At 37.3% G+C, this 21,081-nt stretch overlaps 1 protein-coding gene across 2 annotated transcripts in view; it reads right to left on the bottom strand.

Annotated features, from left to right (window-relative positions):
• LOC308198916 (uncharacterized protein) overlaps positions 1-18,509 on the bottom strand; it is an 802,411-nt gene extending 783,902 nt beyond the window's left edge. Inside the window, exons 1-2 of one of the 2 annotated variants that reach the window (XM_080602161.1) lie at positions 14,713-18,509; positions 10,270-10,352 (exon numbers count right to left, since the gene is read on the bottom strand). In XM_080602161.1, coding sequence (XP_080458287.1) covers positions 10,270-10,307 — 38 coding nt within the window. In that variant the 5' untranslated portion in view covers positions 10,308-10,352; positions 14,713-18,509. The remainder of the gene's footprint in view (positions 1-10,269; positions 10,353-14,712) is intronic. The other variant, XM_080602162.1, reaches the window with a different exon arrangement.
• Positions 18,510-21,081: the final 2,572 nt, after the last annotated feature.

Below are 21,081 nucleotides of genomic sequence, written 5' to 3'. Positions count from 1 at the left end.
TAACTTGATGCATGAGTGCTATTTCAATAAACAATTGAAACTGAATTCTGACAATAAACAGAACATACCGAACTTGGAGGTGACTTGATGTAAGATTGCCCTCATGATGCATAAAACCTAAACATAGCTTTACTGAGATGTGCTTATTTTCCTCCTCCAGCATAGCTAGTAGATTTTATGTTCTCTATCACTGCATTAACTACCTGAACAGTATCCTTTAATCTAAGCATTTTTTTCTACATTTCTTATCTCATACCTTAGGTGAGCTGTATGCAATATTTACTGCCTAATTTTTGCAACATATCCTTACAAAACATGCCAGTTACATTCCTCCCACACCTGATCTATTGTCTCTGTTGATCAATCAACCATGTTGTGACGTGCAAAATACTTGAGAAAACATCAAAACAAAGGAAAATACAAGTACTTTTGTTTATCTCAACAGTCTATATATTTTCTTTTTTTGTTTGTTTTGTTTTGTTTGCTAAAGATGTAAAACCCAAAACAGCAGCATAAAGTTACCACATGCTTAGATCTCTACCTTCCTGACATCCTTCTACCTTTCTTGGTAGTTTTCATAATTCTAGATAGATATTCCTTTTTCTTGTCACTATTTCTATATGACAGCTTTCCTCCAGTACTTTCTGCGTCATCTGTGGAACCAGCCAAACCCACTTAAAACAGCCACCAGCGCTGAAATGTTCCATTTTAAATGAACCCTTTGTTTGAAGTCCTTCATTCAACATTTCAGTCCCCATGGGAATTTTTCATGCCATTTTGGATTAGTTTCTTCCAATGATTACATGACAGTTGATACATTGTAGCTGGGTTTATCACAACACTTCCCTGATACATGTCACAACTCAGATTCTAACAACTCTTGTACAGTAGTAAAGTAACAAATTCCCAGAGTAACTGTGACAATCTTGCTTGAATTCATGCATGTTTTAAAGGTTTGGGGTTCTTTTATTTTTAGATAATAATTATGCTTCTGAAAATGTACACTGTATTCTAATTAACCATATAACTCATTTTCCACTACATAAAAATGTATTTTTTGTTCAGTAAATACACGTGTATGTACATAAAGAAGCTTACATGAATGTTTTTCCAGTGATGGATTCACCATATACTTTATCTATATTTTCTTTTTTGGTTCACCACAATAGTAGCTTTTAATACAAAATTCTTCTCGCAAAACTCATTTTAAAGTCCTTATTCTGGCTTCCTTATAATCATTTTTGATCATAGAATATCCTGAGTTGGAAGGGACCCATAAGGATCATCAAGTCCAACTCCTGGCACCGCACAGGTCTGCCCAAAATTTCAGACCATGTGACTAAGTGCACAGTCCAATCTCTTCTTAAATTCAGACAGGCTTGGTGCAGTGACTACTTCACTGGGGAGCCTCTTCCAGTGTGCAACCACCCTCTCGGTGAAGAACCTCTTCCTGATGTCCAGCCTAAACTCCCCCTGCCTCAGCTTCACACCGATCCTGTCACTGGTGATAATGGAGAACAGGTTGCCTGCCTCTCCACTCCCCCTCGCGAGGAAGTTGTAGACTGCGATGAGGTCCCCCCTCAGCCTCCCCTTCTCCAGGCTGAACAGGCCCAGTGACCTCAGCCGCTCCTCATATGTCTTCCCCTCTAGGCCCTTCACCATCTTCGTTGCCCTCCTCTGGACACTCTCCAACAGTTTAATGTCCTTTTTGTACTGCGGTGCCCAGAACTGCACACAGTACTCGAGGTGAGGCCGCACCAGCGCAGAGTAGAGCGGGACAATCACTTCCCTCGACCGACTAGCAATGCTGTGCTTGATGCACCCCAGGATACAGTTGGCCGTCCTGGCTGCCAGGGCACTCTGCTGGCTCATATTCAACTTGCTGTCAACCACAACCCCCAGATACCTCTCTGCGGGGCTGCTCTCCAGCGTCTTGTCACCCAGTCTGTATGTATAGCTAGGGTTGCCCCGTCCCAGGTGCAGGACCCGGCACTTGCGTTTGCTAAACTTCATGTGGTTGGTGATCGCCCAGCTCTCCAATCTGTCCAGATCTCTCTGCAAGGCCTTTCCACCCTCATCTGACTCCACAACTCCTCCACGTTTGGTGTCGTCAGCAAATTTGCTCAGAACACCTTCTAGTTCTACATCCAAATCATTTATAAAAACATTGAAGAGGACTGGCCCTAAAATGGAGCCTTGAGGGACCCCACTAGTGACCATCCGCCAGCCAGATGTGGCCCCATTTACCACAACCCTTTGAGCCCTGCCCGTCAGCCAATTGCTCACCTATCATATGGTGTTTTTGTTTAGCTGTATGCTGGACATTTTATCCAGTAGGATCCTATGAGAAACTGTGTCAAAAGCTTTGCTGAAGTCCAAAAAGATCACATCAGCTGGTTTCCCTTGATCGACTAGATGGGTGATCTTATCATAAAAAGAAATCAAATTTGTTAGGCAGAACCTACCCCTCATGAACCCATGTTGGCTGGGACCAATGACTGCTGGGACCAATGACTGCATTGTCCCCCAGGTGCGCTTCAGTAACTTCAAGGATCATCCTCTCCATAATTTTACCAGGCACTGGCGTGAGCCTGACAGGCCTGTAATTGCTAGGGTCTTCTTTCTGACCCTTCTTGTAAATAAGACATTGGGAATGTCTGAAACATCCAACCCCATCGTGCAGAGCAATTTCCTTACTATTGGGCACGAGGGCCAGATAACAGTGGGCATGGCAGCAGCCTCACACTACCACACCTGAGCAAGTTGAGCAAGGCAGCCCCACCACACTGCCTCCAGTATTCCCCCCCTGCTGCCATCAGCTGCACAGCCTTGGCCCTGGGCCTGGGCTACCTGAGCCCCCCTGAAGGAAATGTGCTCAAGGGGCCCTGACACAAAGGGAGAAATACAAATTCTGGCAATGCACTTGTGCTCTCTTTCTTACTGATCTGTTGCCAATCTGCTTTTGGGTTTGTGGACATATCAAGGAGAACTAGGGCTTACTGTGTTCTTCCCTTTGGCCCCAACATCCTTGGGCTGGAATACAAGCTGTCAGCAGTATTTGTCAGCTGACAGAAAAAAAAAAAAAAACAAAACACACTGCTTGAAGAAGTAAAACTGATACTTCAACTCCATTGCAGGTAATCATAGATCATGCTGTTCAAGGGGAGGACCTGTCATGCTTCATTTTGGTTATCCATCATCTTTGAATACAGCATTGTGAAACAAGATAAACCATAGTAACATCACAGCTATTTATGGGCAATATCCAGAAAAAAAGAATTCATATTTATATCTACTATCTTTCACATACTTACTAACAAAACTATCTGGATTTGCATGTGCATAAAACCAAAACAGGGATAGCTTATGATAATCATATAAGACCTCACAGTTTCTCTTGAGTTTTCATTGCTTTTATCCATTTGGATTTTGACCCAGAGATGGTAACTTCTCCAGGCTAATCATGTTCCACAAGTTGAACTTAAACTGTACAAAAATCAGAAATAATGTATTTTTTTCTACAAGTCTTCAATTATTTTAATTATCTGTTTGCTGTCCCAGTTAAATGCTGCTCTTGGTCCCCAGGTCTGAAAATATGTTATTGCTAATGACATGTCTATGCTTTATGTATGGGACTCTTTAAAGATACAACTGATGTTTGAAACATGAAACTGAAGTGCTATGCGGTTTACAGTTAACAAAAAACATCCATTAGTCAAACATGACAATATAAGAAGGTAATATGAATCCCGCCACTGGTCTCCTGTTTGTCTTTACAACAGTTTCTTGTGGAAAAGATACAGAATGTCCTTAATTTCGAAGCAACATTCTTGAATATGCCATTAATTCAAGCATGTCATTACTACTGGTTTAACCTTTAGCTCTACCCAATCAATAACCCCATGCTTCAGTACAAACTTTTTTTATACTAAATGCAGTTGCAAATCTCCAGTCTGTGTTTTCACCCATTCTTGCATGAAACTGAAAAGAAATCAAATCTGTAAAAGCACATTTATAGTCATCACATTTTCAGTTCAGAGGTTCTGAGCCTGTGCCAGCCTCTCTGGGGATCTCATGCTAGGAGACCACGTACTGGAGTGAGGGTGGAACAATCCAGGTCTTGAGGCTGCAGAACTGCAGGCCTCTCATATGCAGTACCAAATACAAGACTACACCAAGTGCTGAAGCCAAATTTATGAAATACTCTCCAATTTTGAAAAGTCTCAGTGCATGGGTGTTAGAGAAATTGTGAGGGCTAAAACTTTATTTTTATAAATCAGCATAAATGCAAGCATGCTTCTCTTAGAAGAAAAATTTAGGCAGTGACAACATCATCTTGAATACCTACATATCAGTCATCTCATGTAAAAATTACTCTGCTTTTGGTAGACACATAGATGAAAGATTTACAGTGCTATTACATTTCCATTTGTGCATTGGTTAAGTAATTACCATTCTGTATTTCAGCATACACAATGTTTACATGAGGTCATTGCTTTCTGAGACATTCTCCCCTGGGGCTGGATATTTCCATGCCTGGTCTTAACCTAAAGGTTAATTTGTTTGGAAAGCTGCTGTGAAATACTGTCTATTCATTTCCTCGGAAAAAGGACTTTTTATTCTTTCTATCCCGAAGCCCGTCAAAACAAAAGTATACAAGCAATTTGAACATCATCTCTGCGTGCTCAGAAGCATCTGCTAAGATTTCAGCATTTTTTAATGAATCCCCCACTGCCTAGGACATTACAATGATTAGTACAGCAGCCTGCCTTGGCAAACCCAGGGTACTGATAGGACAAAATGCAGGTGCCAAAAAAGCCCAACACAATATGCTTTACCAAAAGAAAAAATAAAAGTTAATTTTTCAAAAAAATGTCATTTCAAAACCAAATGGTGCAAACACACTCATTGGTGAGGTTTGGATAAAATTCTCACCTGGCACCTTCAATTTTAGCTGGCTGAGAATCTGGCCCATCATGCTGACTGCTGGGAGCAGTCACATTGATTTCTATTATTTCACAGAAATCAATCGGACTACTCCCAGCAGTAAGTGCTGCTCTTAGCTGTAAGCACTTACTTGCTCAGTCCTTAAGAATCTGTCTCTATATTATCTTTGCGCCATTGTTCTCACCTATAATATCTTCAGCCCTGAAAGGTATGTCTCTAGGTAAACAAAATAAGAAACAAAACTCACACTCATGCTGTACCATCCACCTGAATGGGTTGCCATTAGCCAGAAAGACTATTAATCTCAATGTGATATCAACTCCAAACCCACACAAAATTACTGAACTGATATCAAATGAGCAATCATGACCAATGCTATCCCATGGTATGGCTCTATATTAGGTAAAGGAGTAGTGTTTTAAAACTCATCCATCTCTGCTGACCACAGTCTGGAATAAGTTATAATGCATCTTTATTCATGGAGAAATTAAGCCAGTGTTTTCAGAACCTGAGAAATATCTGCCCTGTTAGGGCATGTTGAAATAAAAATGGAGCCCGCAGAAGCAATAGAATTTAACCCTAACACAAGGCTTTGTCAGTAAAATAGTTTCAAGACTGCCTTATTGCCTGGTGTTATTGAAGCCCATCACTGCTATTTTTGCATACAATAGCAATGTTAAAGTTAACATACTAATTTTGACTATATGCAAATCCTTTAATCAGAGATAACTCGGGTTGGAAAGAATCTCAGAAGGTTGCATCCACCTTTTTGCACAGAGCAGGGTCAGACCACATTGCTAAGGGCTTTATCCATTTGGGTTTGGAACATCTCCAAAGGCAGACACTGTGCAGCCTTTCTCAGCAACCTGCTCAACTGTCCTCGTGCAGAAAGTTTTTCATTATATCCAGACTCAACTTCTCCTGTCAGGCCTACTGTGTCTGAGCCTCCTACCACTACTCAGCTAGTTTAGGTAACGCTGCAGCAACTTAGTAAACAAATGATTCATGGCTGTAACAAAAAAAAAAAAAGACTGCAGGTCAATGATTATTTCCCATTATATCTTTGCGAAAGTATCAGTTACTCTTTTGGAATTATGACTGAGTGAGAGAGGAAGAGTGGCATTGGGATTAGCTAACTGCCTTGATTTCCCAGCTTTTGTCACTAACCAAGTACAATTGCAAGGCACTTAATATTTCATCCCAACCTTTAACTGCTTTGTTGCTGACTGTTCAGTTTTGAGCTCTTCCTCTCACTCAAGACATGATAAATTGTTTTGCATAACAGAATTACTCATGGTTTGCTAAAGCATAAACCTTTAAAAAGCATCTGGGAGCTCTAGAATGAAATAGTGTACAACAACTTACAGCTGAAGAATGGGAAAATACATTCCTGCTTGTCCTTGTTTAAATATAAGGAACAAATACTTCAGTTTGGATAATTTGGCTTTCCCTGCTACAAATAAATCAATGCATAAACAGAAGGTTTAACAGGTGAATCAAAACAAGAAGTGTCCTTCTGACTCAGGAGTCGCTGTGATAAACTTCTCTAGTGTGGGTCATTTCTTGTAATTCTTACAACCACGTTCTGTCTAAATAGATTGAGAGCTCTGGTTTACAATGGGGAAAAAAAAAGATAAATGAGAAAACTGCAGATGACATGTAGTAGCAAAGAGCACAGGCAGAGATGGCATAAGCATGGAAAGAAATATTCAAAGAAATTTCCAGAGTTATGCAGCTAAACAACCTCCAAAAGATACAAGCAAAATGTTTTACTGTGCAACTTGTCATGGTTTTTCTATTTACTAGTCAAAATAACATTACCAAAGTAACGTTATTCCTAGCCCACAGGCAAAAGTCAATCAGCAACTCACACTACAGTAGGGTTAGCATCATTTCCATCATTCCAAGTTAAAGCAACCATTCCGTGCCCTCTTGTGATTTCTCATACAACCATACCTAGTTAATCGAGCTTGTTTATAGTTTGTTTTTCCTACAATATTTTTAAACAGCAGAAAACATAACATGGAACATCCTTGAATTTGGATTAACCTGAATACCCATCAGACATCTGTCTAATCCTGTGGATTAAAAGCAAATTTACTCTTCATTATTTAAAGGAAAAGGAAAAAAATAATGACAGACACTACCTGCATATATTTACATTGTATATTCATATGTGTAGATGCATATATTGTTTAGGTATGTATGTCTATACAAAGGAGCAGAAAATGGTGACAATAATAAACATGTATTGCCATAAATACAGCACATTAGAAAATAAAACCATCTCCTAGCTCAGAAACACTTGGCATGAAACACTCTTTTTGGGGAAGAAAGTTCATCTCCATGGTCACCATATATAAAGTTGCACAAGTACCTTTTCTCCAGCTAGCGACTATGATGGAAAGAACTCTGCTGGCTACTCAGTCAGCCACAAGAGACATTAGTGGCCATGAGAACATAAATATGACTGTCTTAAAGTTGTGACTTTGAGATTGGCAGGAAAAATAGGGCAGATGAAGCTAATACCACCACACTTCTGTGTAAAGGACTGTGTCCAAACTAAGTTTTCTGCATCTATTTCATCATTATAATTGACAGGTGGTACACTACACTTCTATCTGCACATTACAAGGATTTTCACTTTTGTTGGAATTACCCTAAGAACAGGTATTATGAAAATATCTGGGCTGACTTGCAATAATTTAATGCTAGATCAATAGCCTAATTATTTGCTCTCCTCCATTTAAAACAAACATTTCTGACTATGGGCAGAACTGATAACAGTTAGTAGACCATACCTTCAGAATTTTACAATCTGTAATCGTGTTCTCAAGGAATGTTACTATAAGCATCCTATATGATACAGGTTTCCCTTGTCTGATGAAGTTCCACTAGGTATTTACTGTTGTTTTCAGTGCAGTTAACAGACAAAATAACCAATGGGAACCAAGTGGCATTATCTAAATTCAAAGCAAAGTTGGACAAAAAAATATTACCACCTACAGCATTATTTCTAGTTAAATCTAAAATCTTCAGAGATCATGTAAGAACACTGCCAGGAAATTAAGATTGAGTAACTACAAATGGAGATCACACAGCCACGAATCTAAGTTACTCTGCAGAACAAAGGCTCAAAAAAAAAAAAAAACTCTAGTTAGTTCCAATCTGTGGCTTATTCTTTAAAATGGAGAAATAATACTGCTGCATCCTGAACATTACATACTGACCAGATGGCCACTGGATAGATGTCTATATTAGAGGAACCACACTGCATCCTTTCATACGACAAAAATAATGTGTTTTGTTTGGATTCCCAATCAATTTTAATTCATTTTTACCAGACAATACATCAGCATCTAATGATTACTCAATTAACCTCGGAGCACCATAGTAACCTGCAAATCTCTAAGAAATGTAGTGACATAAATGGATTCTGAACCGACCAAATAACATGGATCAAACTGCATTAAAATAAAATGAAAGCAATAATAGCAAACTCCCAAAGCTGTGCATCTTCTCAGCTTCTTTTAACAATAATTAGCAATGAAATTGGAAGCATGAAGAATGCAATTTTGTGCTAGTGTCTACCTAGTAACAAGGAAAGTACTGTTTGGAACAGACTTAACTTACTCTAATGTATAAAACACAGTTAATGAAGATTTGAGTTATGTTGACGTACGTAGTTTATGAAGTTAAGTAAAAAAAAAATATGTTGGCAAAAAGTCTGCTGAAGAGATTGCGTATAGTTGTAGAAAGCAGCAGACCACAAAAGAAGCTAACTTCAGGAAACAGCTGACATATAGAAGTGACCACTACTCAGCATCTATAAAAATTAGACCTACAGTAAAGAATTTGAGAGCTGAGGACTCTCAGCTAAGAACATATGGTTCTGTGAGCTGGATGTCAATACAGGAAGAGGTGATAACAAAAGCTTTAACTTCATCATCTCAGCAAAATGTGCCAAGCAGAAGTGGGAAAAAAATATCTGGTGTCCTTGAACACATCATAAAGAAAATATATTTAAGTCAATATACTGGGAAAGTTCCTTCTAGTCAAATGTTATAGCACTGTTATGAAACACCAGAAGTAAGCACGCACTAACATCAGTGGTTCATAGTGGAAACAGTTTTTTATACTGCTTTAAAATTTTAATCCTTTATTACTTGTCTACAATATCAACAGAACAAATTTTGAAAAAACTTTGGCTTAACTTTTATATGGTATGTCCCATTCCAAGAATACACACCATCATTTTATATTTGTTTGCCATCACATATTTAGCATTATTTTTTTAACATTCTATAAGAAAGTACAAAACCAGGAATGATTTTATTTTGTATAAGATCATGAAATACTTCTGATTAGCTTATCCAGACTTTCATGCACAGTTCCATTTGTATAACAACCTTTTAAGTTGATTGCTATTAAACTGAGAAGCAGTTGCTTAACCAAGGTTACTTTTTCTAATGTTCCCCCCACGTTTACTCTTCAAGGATCACTCTACTGATATGACAGACATGGCAAAGGGATGCTAAATATCAAATGATTTTCAGAGAATTTCACACTAGTGTTGAATATAAAGCAGAAGAAGGCATGGCCAGTACATTTACAAATTGAAGTACAAAATGCATTCTTCTTCGGTAATTCCTGAATTATATGAGGCAGTAGAAAATTCATATGCCTGCCTTAATAGTAAAACTAAAATCAGTATGACTAGAATAATAGGAAACTGTCATGGAAAATTCTTTGTGTGTTCTGAATTAATTTCCTGGACATGTTAAAGTGTTCATCTATTTCCATGGAGAAAGGAGAGGAGTGGAGGGGGCAGGAGGGGACAGAAAAGTCCTCAAAAGGTGACAATAATTCCAGTCCTGACCTTGTTTGATCTATAAACTTGTATAAATAAAGTGATTATGAGTACATTATTAAAAATCGAGAAGAAATACAGGTATATTTAAAATTTTGTTCACCTATTTACTTCTATCACCATTTGGACTTAGAAGCTTAGATGATCAAACATTTTTTTTTCCTGATAAAAAAACAGATGACCACAATTCAGATTTAAATTAAAAAATGGAATTTATTTGAGCACACTTTTCTTCCTTATTCCCCTGCAAAATTTAGACAGTGTGATTGTTTTCCTGCACATCTCCGTATCAGCTACATAGCACCATTTCACTACGTTCTTCAAATGCATTTCATAAGACAACACATTAAAATATTCTTCCCTCACAGTTCTATCAGTTTTCACACTGATATACTTCAGAGCAATACTATTGAATGGGTCAGGAAGATTAATAAGTTCACACAGTTACATACTTTTCGAAGCCTTCCAGACAGAGCATGCATCTCCACATTTCGTATCTTCTGTTTTGGCAGTTACCAGATACTCAACTAACACCCTCGAGGGAAAAAATATGAAAATTCTTTTCAAAAACTAAATATTTAATCATGACCTTAAAGGTTCTTTTTTATTTTTATTTTTCCCCATTTCAGGCTTCAAAAGAAGGTTCTGTCTTTGTTACAGATAAGCATCCAATAAAGACAAACATCTTTTCCAGTATTCACAAACATCAGTAACAGGTATAAAGCTATCTGTTTTAGTATCTCTAGTATCTCTGCAGAATTTCCATCTAGAGCTCAGAAAAAAGATGTATTAAATATTCTTTTTTTTTTTCTTCTAGTCCCTGGCAATCACTCTGCAATCATCTGTTGACTGTATCATACCATGTGACTGATCTGTACCATACAAAGTGAGAAAGTTATAAAACTGCAGTCAAGCTGAAAGAATAAATATATTAGTTATTTCTAATTCTATGGGAGGCCCAGCTAGTCCTTCATTCTCTCCCCTTTCAACTCAGTACTCTACCATTAGAAGATTATAGAGTGAAGCAAGAGACTGATTCAACATATTTACCCTACAGTCACACTATTTCTTCCTGTATCAACAGCTTGGAACTCATAAGCAAAGACCCCAAAATGCACAAGAAATTCACACCTGAATAGGTGTGGACCCAGAAAGAGGTAGTGAGATGTACTGGAACAGATTAAAAGTCTCCCAGTTTACTGCAATCTACGTATACCTAGGTATAGTCTTTGCATTAGTATCATTCTCCAAGCATTTAGTCATACCAGACTGGCACTATGTCAACAGGATGTGGAGTTGCTAGTCCAGAGACCTGAAGATACCTTTTTTCTGCACTACATTTTGAACTTTGTAATTTGTAAGAAATCATGAAGACAAAAATACTTTTAAAATTTCGCTTGATTATAGGAAATTGCAGTAAAACCTTACAGGAATGAGAATTGAATTGAATTGAAGACAACTTTTACCCTTACTATTTGCCACATACTAAGTCTTAGCTACTACTCTATAGTACTTCCACCTGAAGACAGCTTGCTTGGAACTTGCAAGCTTTTCTTGAGACCATACACTATTTACAGTAGGGCAATTTACAGTTTTTCTGCTAACATACTTAAATTATAATAGGTCTGGCTTACAATATTTTAAAATCTTAGGTTAAAAAGTGATAAACAATCTTATCCCTACTATATGCAAAAACATGAGACTATTTTAGTATATTTCTCACTCATACTACTTCAGAGACTGTTTCGAACAGGTCACTGTGAAGAATTATCATGCCATTGTGTAACCTTATGCCCTACAAATACACATTTGAGACTAACTTTGAATTTCATGCTGACTTGATAAATAATTTCTTCAGGATCAGAATATCCACCATAATGAGCCCATACCCATAATACACCACTTGAGTGGGTAGGAAAGGGAGCCTAGACTAGAGTTCAATCTCCCCAGCCTAGACAGCCAAGCACCAAAAAGACACTATGCATAATTAAAAAACCTCCCTGAAGCCTGCTCTAAATTACAGTTGGAAGCCAGAGAAACTGCTGTGTCAGGTAAAGCTTGCCACTGGCTCAACTCCAGTTTGCTTTATCCGGTTCTACAGCATTACACAAGTAGAGAAAGGTGTTAAGCTGGAAACACAAGGATCTGCTCACTCACACCTGACTATAGTCCTGCTTTGTGATATCTGTGGTTTTGGGACAGCAAACAAGACACCAAACCTTCAGCTTTGTAATGCATCCAGGAAATATTTGAAAACTTAAAAATGTATGCTGCAAAGCACACCTGATGCAGTACTCTTGCATCAGGCAGACATCAACTGGAAAACCACCTTCCACCAATGCACATAAGCTGAGCAACGACTGCTGGAATAAGGCTGCATTAATGAAGTGAAAAACACAGTTGCTCATAGCCCCTCAGAGTTCAGCCTACAAATATAAAAAAGCTGCCTTTTTCTAGGGCACAAGTTGAAGAAAGCAGCTCACATAAGTTTAATTAATAATCCATGCACCTTTTTTTTATGCCACCAAACAAGTATAGAAAATTTACTTCTTTATTCAGTGTTGAAAGCAGTTATTGAAAACTATATTTAATTTTTACCCTGGTCACCCTACTGCATTAATTTCCAGAGTGTTGTCTTAAAGCATTTGACACAGCAGTTCCTTATATGACCCAAAGGAATGTAATAAAACCTGACTTCACTGAAAATAGGGGAAGGCAGAAATCTTCATTCTTCTGTAATATTCCATAAAGACAAAGCCAGAACAACTTTCTTGATTAGGTATTCGTTAACAAGAAGGACATAACTCAAAACAGATGTCTGCTGGTAAGATGCTGATAAACTGTTCAGTTTTAGTTCAATAAAACAATTAAAAATGGTACACTTCCGGGTTGCATCATCATCATTTTTAACAGTGCAACATGTTGAAGAATACCACAACTTCATGGTGGTTTTTTTTTTTTATAAAAACAATAAAAATACTTTTAGTAGGAACTGTAGCTGACATTAGAATTTCATTAATAGCACTGCAACTTAACACACTTTTCGTCTTGAAAGCATGATTAACTGTACAAATATATTTAGTTTATATGCATGTAGACTGAAACATTTTTTCTTGTTTTCCTCAAGATGTCTTCAATTTTTAGCATGGCTCACTGTACAGCATGCATTGTGAGCAGCTGATGCACTCAGATGAAAGCAATTCTGCTAAAACACACTGCCACTGATTTCTCAGAGGCAGCGAAGAGTTCAGCTATGTGGGCAACAACTGCTGCAAACCAAGGGAAAAATAATATCATCTTGAATCAACTTGAATGACTGCTTTGAGTCAGCCATAAAAAACCCTGATTAGCTAAGAGAATTTGAAATACTCATTTTTTCAGTTCTACAATAAACAAAATTAAATTTAAAACAAAAATATATATATATATTTTTTAATTCAGTTCACTGCTCTATACATGTCACCAAGACTGCTGTCCCATTAAGCTGAGGGTCTCATATTTATCTTGGCCACCAACATATGTAAAAGATGACTTCCTTGTGGATCTTCATATCCCTGGCTAGTTTCAGCTCCAGGCAAGCTCTGACCTTTACATCTCTGATCTCTGCACACTCAGGCAGTGTCACCATATTCCTCCCAAATAGCCTGTCACTGCTTCCTTCTGTGTACTGCCTTTTTATTTGAGCTGAGTCAGGAATGCCCTGTTCTTAATGCTGGCTTTCTGCCACCATGGCTTGACCATCTGCACATTACAATGGACTGTTCTTGTGCTCTGAGGCAGCTGTCCTTGAAAACTGCCCACACCCCCAAGCCCTCCAGTCCTGTTCACCATAGGATCCTACCCAAGATCCCTAATTAAGCCAGAAATGTAGTCCCCAGAGTCACAATCCTAATAAGAATTATCATGTTATCTAATAATAAAAAATAAGACTATTTGTCTTGCATTCCCATTGCCTGACTAGCATCCTGACACAGGCAGGTTTCTTAAATGTGCATTTGTCATGAAGAGACCTGGCTAACATGAGCTGTTAGATAACAGAAGGAAAGAAATATGGAAGAAAAAATATTCCTTTTTCATTTCCTTATTACACTCTAAGCAACTCAGACATAATTGAATCTAAATGTATGTCTTACATACATAGTACTTACTACATGCTAAAGGGTCTTACATTCATAGTACTTCCTACCAATACAGAGCCTTACAAACAATAACAAATGCTTGGGAAAAAAAAAAAAGTCTTCAAAAATCAGTTCAAGTGTTGGGCACTACAGAAGAGTTAAATTTTCCAGTAAGTACGTTAAAGAGATGTGCCTATCAGTGAGTAAACACCAGTTCTGCTTTGCAATACTAATTAGATTTCTGGCTGAAGATCAGATTTCTTAGGTATGTTGATAGTTTCTAACATCTTACTACATAGTTTTAATACAAAGCCTTTATATTGTTAGACCTATCATATGAATATTTTTTTTAATGAATTACTAGTGCAGAAAAAGGGAATTTTGAAATGCATTTAATGATCCATAGTAAAAGTGTGTGATATCCACTTCACAGTAGAAGGGGATTTAGTTTTAAGACAAGACTCCATAAAATATGCATTGACATGCGCATAGTACAGAGATCAGACTGCATTACAAATGCCATGTAAGTGGAACAATATCTTAAAATTTTATTTCTAAGCTAAAAAAGTCACCCTGGGCATCAAGAAGTCTATAAGACAAACAAAAGCTTCTTCTACAGTTACTCAGTAATAAGACAGCTGTTGCAACTAAACTAAATGCCTCAATAATTTATAACAAAAACAATGCGGGTTATATTTAATTGTTTTACCCCCTACAAACAGAATCATTGGACCACGTTACATCAATATAAAAAAATTGTAATATAAGAAAACTTACTATTTATTCATATCAGTCCTTCCAAAGAAGGATGAAGATTTGCAGTCTTCTTTTACTGGCTTACGAATAAAACTAAAAGCTAGTCACTCAAAACCAAAATGTGGTTTCTTAATTGATATAGAATTGAAAACCTGAACTGAAGAGGGTAGAAGAGTTGTAAGGAAGAAGAGGGAAACTGCAGAGCTCAGACAGACCAGCATGCCAGGTTCCCAGCTAGTTAGTTTGCTTTCAAAAACAAACTTCACTCCTTGCTGCTGCTTCTTAGAGCTAAACCACCCAGGCTTGAGTAATGAAGTAGGGGAACTGTTGTGCCACTTTTCCCCTATCTCAGGTGTGAACCTGATTGCTGTCCTCTGGGTGTTGTGAATAGCAGCAGTGGAGGCCACTGCACCTGCACCACTACACTCAAGTGGCCCAAATATTTAAAACTGATAATATCTTTAAAAGAAAAAGGATAAATAGATATAGCAGAAAAATGAGATTAATTGGGGGAAAGGTTGGGTCTCCTTTCTGAAGACTACCATTTCAGATTATGTGGTAAAATGTAAATCACAAATAAATTGCTTACATGATTTTCTGAACAGCTTTCAAAGTATATGCTACTTTTTGATTTTTTTTCCTCCAGAAACAACTCCTACATTGATGGCTACTAAGTTGTGGCCCACAGAATAACATGAAATACAAATTTCTGAGACTACAGTAAGCAGAAGGCAGTAACATCTTCACAATAGACAGGTGGATCCTTAAGTGTGATTCATTGCCTGAAACGTTTGTAAATATTGTCCCAATAGAGTGATGATAGATGGGAAAATAAATTAATTGTAGCAATTTCCATTTAAACTTGGCTGTTATGAAAACACAACGTTTTAATACTAAAACATGTAGCTGCATTATTCTTAGTTCTCCTTAAAGGGCATTAATCATTTTCAGCTTCCAAAAGACAAAGCAAGGAAAAGGTGAACTTCCTCCTTTTACAGTCAGGTGGACAACCCTTCTGGAATATTATTACACAAACAAGACAAAAAGTAGTCATCTAGATTGCAGATTCACCATCTTCAAGCTATCTACAGTATATGTCCCTAGGGATGCTTTTATGCTGTGGCAAAGATGAGATAGCTTACTTACACTTATCTGAAAGTACAGGGATTTGCATTTAACAAAATCAAGTTCACAGTGGAAAGCTAATTCAAAATTATCATGCCTCAAAGAAACAACAGTTTTTCCCCTCAGCTATTAAGTTCCATTATCTTACTTCACATCAGTTGTTTTAGGTTAAGTTTATCAATCACTTCTCTGTCAATTACTTTTTTATTTTATTTTTTTTAGCATGCACACAACAACCCTAAGAAGTATACACTGAAAACTCATCTTCTGGGAGGAACTTTCTCCATTAAAAAAAAATCCTACAATGCTTTCAATGAAACCATCACAGCACTGAATTATTTTGCTTGAGAAATTGAAGGAATGTCACAGGATTCCCTGAAAGTTTGTCACATACAAAGAAGCTCTTCATCACATGAATGCAATTGTAAGGATCAGTAGACATTTTTACTGACCTTAGAGGAAAGTTAGAGTTACATTAGAAATGCTAACTCTAGGGTGACAACATAGGAAGAGAGGGATTTTATGCTTACTGACACCATACTTAGATGATGATGAAAAACCTAAAAGTGCCCATGAATTATAAAAGATGATTATAAGATAAGTTACCAAGTCATGAATTTTTCTGTCTGCAGTAGCATAGCATGTGCTTGTAAAGAAATATGCTAGAATGTCCTGGCATCTTCTCTTCTCACATCTTTGATTTCTCAGTAAGTTTTCCATATTTCTTTCTTGGGAAGACTCTCTTAAAAGAGCCACCCAAATCAGCATATGAAATAACTAGCCTTTAGGAGAGTTAGGCATCCATCAATCCTACTACATTCAACATTAAAAATATTAAGCATTTTACAGACTGCTTTCTCATCTTCTGAACTCAATAAATTTCTTTTTCGGATCCATTTAGAGGCATCTGTGAGACTATCTAAACATAGGACACCTTAGACAAGATTGCTTAAGGAACAAAATAACAGCAACCTTATTTTCAGCCTATTCACTAATTCAGATCATATTACATCAACAGAAAGACTCACTTATTATAACTTATTTGGCTAATATTGTTTAATGCAAAATATTTCCCTTAAATGGCTTGAAACTTGGCTAGCTCAGCACAGATCAAGAAGTAGATTTCCTACAAAATATTAGCAAATCATTTTTTTACTTAGACTCTATTGCTAAGGATGATGTATGGAGACTAATCTTTTAATTCTATCAAATATATGATTTCACATTTCTCCCCGTCCCCCAAAAAAATAATAAAATCAGATATTTGAAATAAGTCTCTCTCTTCCACGCTACCCATAGCTTCCTGTGGCCCATCTGCTCTCTTGCAGGTGTCTAAGTGAGATACGGATACTTGAGGCTGGTAGCAAAGTCTGTCTTCACAAACTCCATAGTGCAATTGAAGGTCCAGGTTATACCCATCTTCTCCTAAGAACACACCTCTACTGCTTTTGAACTAACTTGTCCCTTCTACAACACCTCGCTGTCCCACCGTTAACTAAATAAGCTATTCTTAAAAAACAATAGCATTATGCAGGCTCCAACTATTGCTTGGGTCTTCAGACAAAGGCATGATCAAAAGTCAGAGCTAGGACTGACCCAAGCAACAAACAGCAGAGAGCAAGACAAGGAACAGGCAGGCTTACAGCACAGACTGGTAAAGAGGAGGGGGCTGCACACCTGAGTTTAAATGGAGACCCTGCCATGGGCAGCAGGTGGGGTGGGATCCCACATGGGGCTGATCAGGGTAATCAAGGCTATTAGTGCCTTCAGGGCTGCCTGCAGTAGAGAAGGAGAAATATGGCGCTAGAGAAAGGGGCTGCATTTATCCTTTTGCTGAAATTATCTATTTGGGAGGTTAAAAAAAGCAGTGAATTAGTCTATGATGGAGAGAGCCACTGAATGACAGTTATCTGTTCTCCATCAAGAGAGGTGAAAACTGTTAATTTGTCTTATTTTAATCAGGATCAAGTAGATATGACAAACTGTTTCAAATCATTGCTACTCAGGGGGTTGATGAGTCTCCCAAATACATCTGTTCTTTAGTTCATTAGTAAGCTTCCAAAAAAATAAAATAGATCCTCTTTCATTAGCTTAAAAGTTCCTCTAAAATCCTTGTGGGCCCCTTCCAACTCAGGATATTCTATGATTCTATCAAAATATATATATTTTTTATATATAATATATATATATATACTGTCCTCTTTGTTCCTCTCCTTGATACTATTTTCCCAGACATGACAACTCATTTTGTCCAAGGGTAATTTTCAGCATGAACAATTACCCTGAAAAAAAAATAATAATTAATAATAATATGTTTTCTGGTCCTGCTTAGTTCTGTACCTGCAGTATATAAATACACAGATGTGTAAATGACGTTAAAAATACCTTCATGATGGCAAATAACAAAATTCAAGTTCCCTTCCAAGCAATGCAGATATAGGTCTTTCAACTTTCTGATCTTCCAGTGGAATAAGCCTAGACAGCCTCCTAGACATAACCTGCTGCTTTTATTAAAGATTCTTTTCTTTCTTATTACCACTTCCCTTGATCTTCATTCGTCATGCCTGTTCTGAAGGCTCGGCTTAACTTGACTCAATTCACAATGATTTTCACTTTCATCACTTTACCTCTTTTATTTTCTGGTATAATTCAATTTATGCCCAACTTCAATTCATGAAGAGTTTTGCATTTCTCTTCTCAGTACCTGGCTCCTGGAGTAGAGGCTGAAATGAGAGGCAGGATGCTTTGTGCCTCAATTCCTGTTTGTGAACCTGAGAAGTGCTGCTGTGTATAAACCACACAGAACCAAGGAAACAAACCACATGAACAAGAGTATTTTCTGCTAAAGAATGACTTGCACTTGCTGTATTTGTGCTCCGAATTAGAATCCAGGGGACACGCATACCGCCTTTCTTTGGTTATTAGGCTACCAGTCTCAATATATGATTTCTCTTACTAATACTACCTGTAAACTCTTAAATTTTCTGGCACTATGTGCTTATTCTGAATTTCCAGAAGAAATTGCTATAGAATGGAGGGCAGTCTGGTTCTAAAATGAGCATGTTTTCTTTGGAAATTACTGCAAGCTGTAAACTGGGTGATATAGAGAAACGAATCTTCTGGTCAAAGCAAAGACTTGGGTCTCAGAAGGTGGTGCAATTTCTGTATCTCCCATGTAGTTAGGTTTTTCTGTCCCTGTTCCCCTGCTCCTGTTACAGAAGACCAACACTTCCTTTCTTCTGTCTCTACTTTTTTTTTTTTTTAAGTTAATGAGCTCTTAAGGCGAGGTTCATATAGTGTCTAATACAAAAGACTGCTGATTTCACTTCTGCCTTCTGAAGTATTATTGTAATGCAAATGATGATGCTAATCATATGGGGTGAGTACCCAGAAAGAAGGCATCTTAGAAGCATGATATAAATCAAAGAAAGGAGAAAAAAACTCATAAACAAGGTAGCCTTAAATAAAAAGCTATTCACTTTTATTCTTCGTTAGATGCTCCCTGTAGTTGGTAATGACCAGCAAACCAATGGTTGTCTTTCAAAGAAAGTCTTTGCACCTCTCGCTTCTTTGTAAAACTTTAGTCAGGTTAGAGGATTTTTGCCTTCTTTTTTCTTTTTATTTAAAACATTATAAATATTTCTTTTCCATTTTGCTCTCCCACTGCTTTAGACATTGATATGGTTATATCACAACCACAGATAAATTAAAATGACTGGACTGGTGTGAGGTTATAGATACATACGAGAACAAAAAGGCTGATGACTGAAAGGAGAGAACTGCTTTAAATTATTCATAGAACTTCTTTTTCTTTCCTTGGGTTTTTGAGAGCAATTGAAAAAAAAAAAAAACCATGATGAATGAAAATGAACACTGTATGAGCAATCTGATGGTGTCAGATCCAGCATTACTGCCACGTGTATTTTCCTCTTTTGATCACTCAGTTCAGGTCTTTAAAATAGTTTACCTCTTTCTGTTTAAATGTGGAATGTAAAGATTGTCCTCTAATTCCACTTCAGAAATTTCTACAGCAGTACAATGGAGTACCTACATGGGTACAAACCCATGGGAAACATAATGTCTTCGAGACTTTTTTTTAACCTTGACAGTATCATAGAGGAGAATCCTGTATCTTCAATGTACTGAAAAAAAAAAAAAAAAGGAAAAAAAAAATAAAAAAACAGGAGTAAACCCACATATTTTCAGTTTCTCTCTTCTATTTCTTGAATTAAAAAGCAAACAGTGAAAACATTTTTTTCTTAGATGTACTATCAAAGCAATGCAGCAAGCAAAATAATGAAGAAAAAAAAAAGTTAATAATGCCCTTAGAGATGTCATATCAGACAGAATCCCTGATTTTATGAACAAGAAAAAAAAATATGAACAAAGATGTCAAAGATGTGTGGGATGTGTGTGCATGTGCTTGCTCATGTAGATTTAGATGGGATGGTATGTAACATGACCTACACAAGCATACAGAATGAGTTCTGTGTCTATCTACATGCTCATTTATACAAGGAGAGCAACGTGGTTACTCTCTTTTCTTGGAGTCTGGAAAGCAACATCACCATACTTTTTCCTCTTGAATCACAAGTCTTTTAAGGAAGTTCATTGTGATCACATTTGCATTTCTCCTATTTATTAGCCATACCTTCAGAGCACAGAGTAAATGGGGCAGTATCAGTTGCCAAAGCCAATCTGCAGAAATGGAAAAAGTCTTTCTTGCACATGGCTGGTGCAGTACAGGGATAGCATGAGCAACATGTGAAGCTGGCAGAAATAAGCAAATTAACAAGCAAATGCATTTTAGAGGATATTTTCCAAGAATCAAAGCATGCTATGGCACTTAATTCTCCCTGATTTTGTGAATCATCTGTTCATAAGCTATCCTAAACCATTTCAGATCGACTGGGAGAGAGACAGACAGCTGTTTAAAGAAGCAGGATGACAGAACGACAAGATTGCAGGATGACAAGAACGCTGTTTTCTACATTAGATTAAAAAAAAAAAAAAAAAGACAAAAAGACATTCCAACTGTTACCACTAGGTTGCAGCAGGGAGCGCAGGGGAAATGATAAAAATTTGAGGCACAAAGGTAATATATATATATATACACACACACACATACTTATATATATACACACATACATATATATAAAGGCATTAGAAAGTTACTTATTTTCACTGATGTGTCCAAGGCCACCAGGATTTATATTCTAGGTGTTTCTGTTGAGGAGGTTTAAGGTTTCATCTGTATTCCCAACA

The sequence above is a fragment of the Anser brachyrhynchus genome (assembly GCF_964034855.1).
Source record: "Anser brachyrhynchus genome assembly, chromosome: 8".
Taxonomy (NCBI): domain Eukaryota; kingdom Metazoa; phylum Chordata; class Aves; order Anseriformes; family Anatidae; genus Anser; species Anser brachyrhynchus.
The sequence above is the reverse complement of the archived record's forward strand: the minus strand, read 5'-3'. Positions and strand labels throughout refer to the sequence as shown.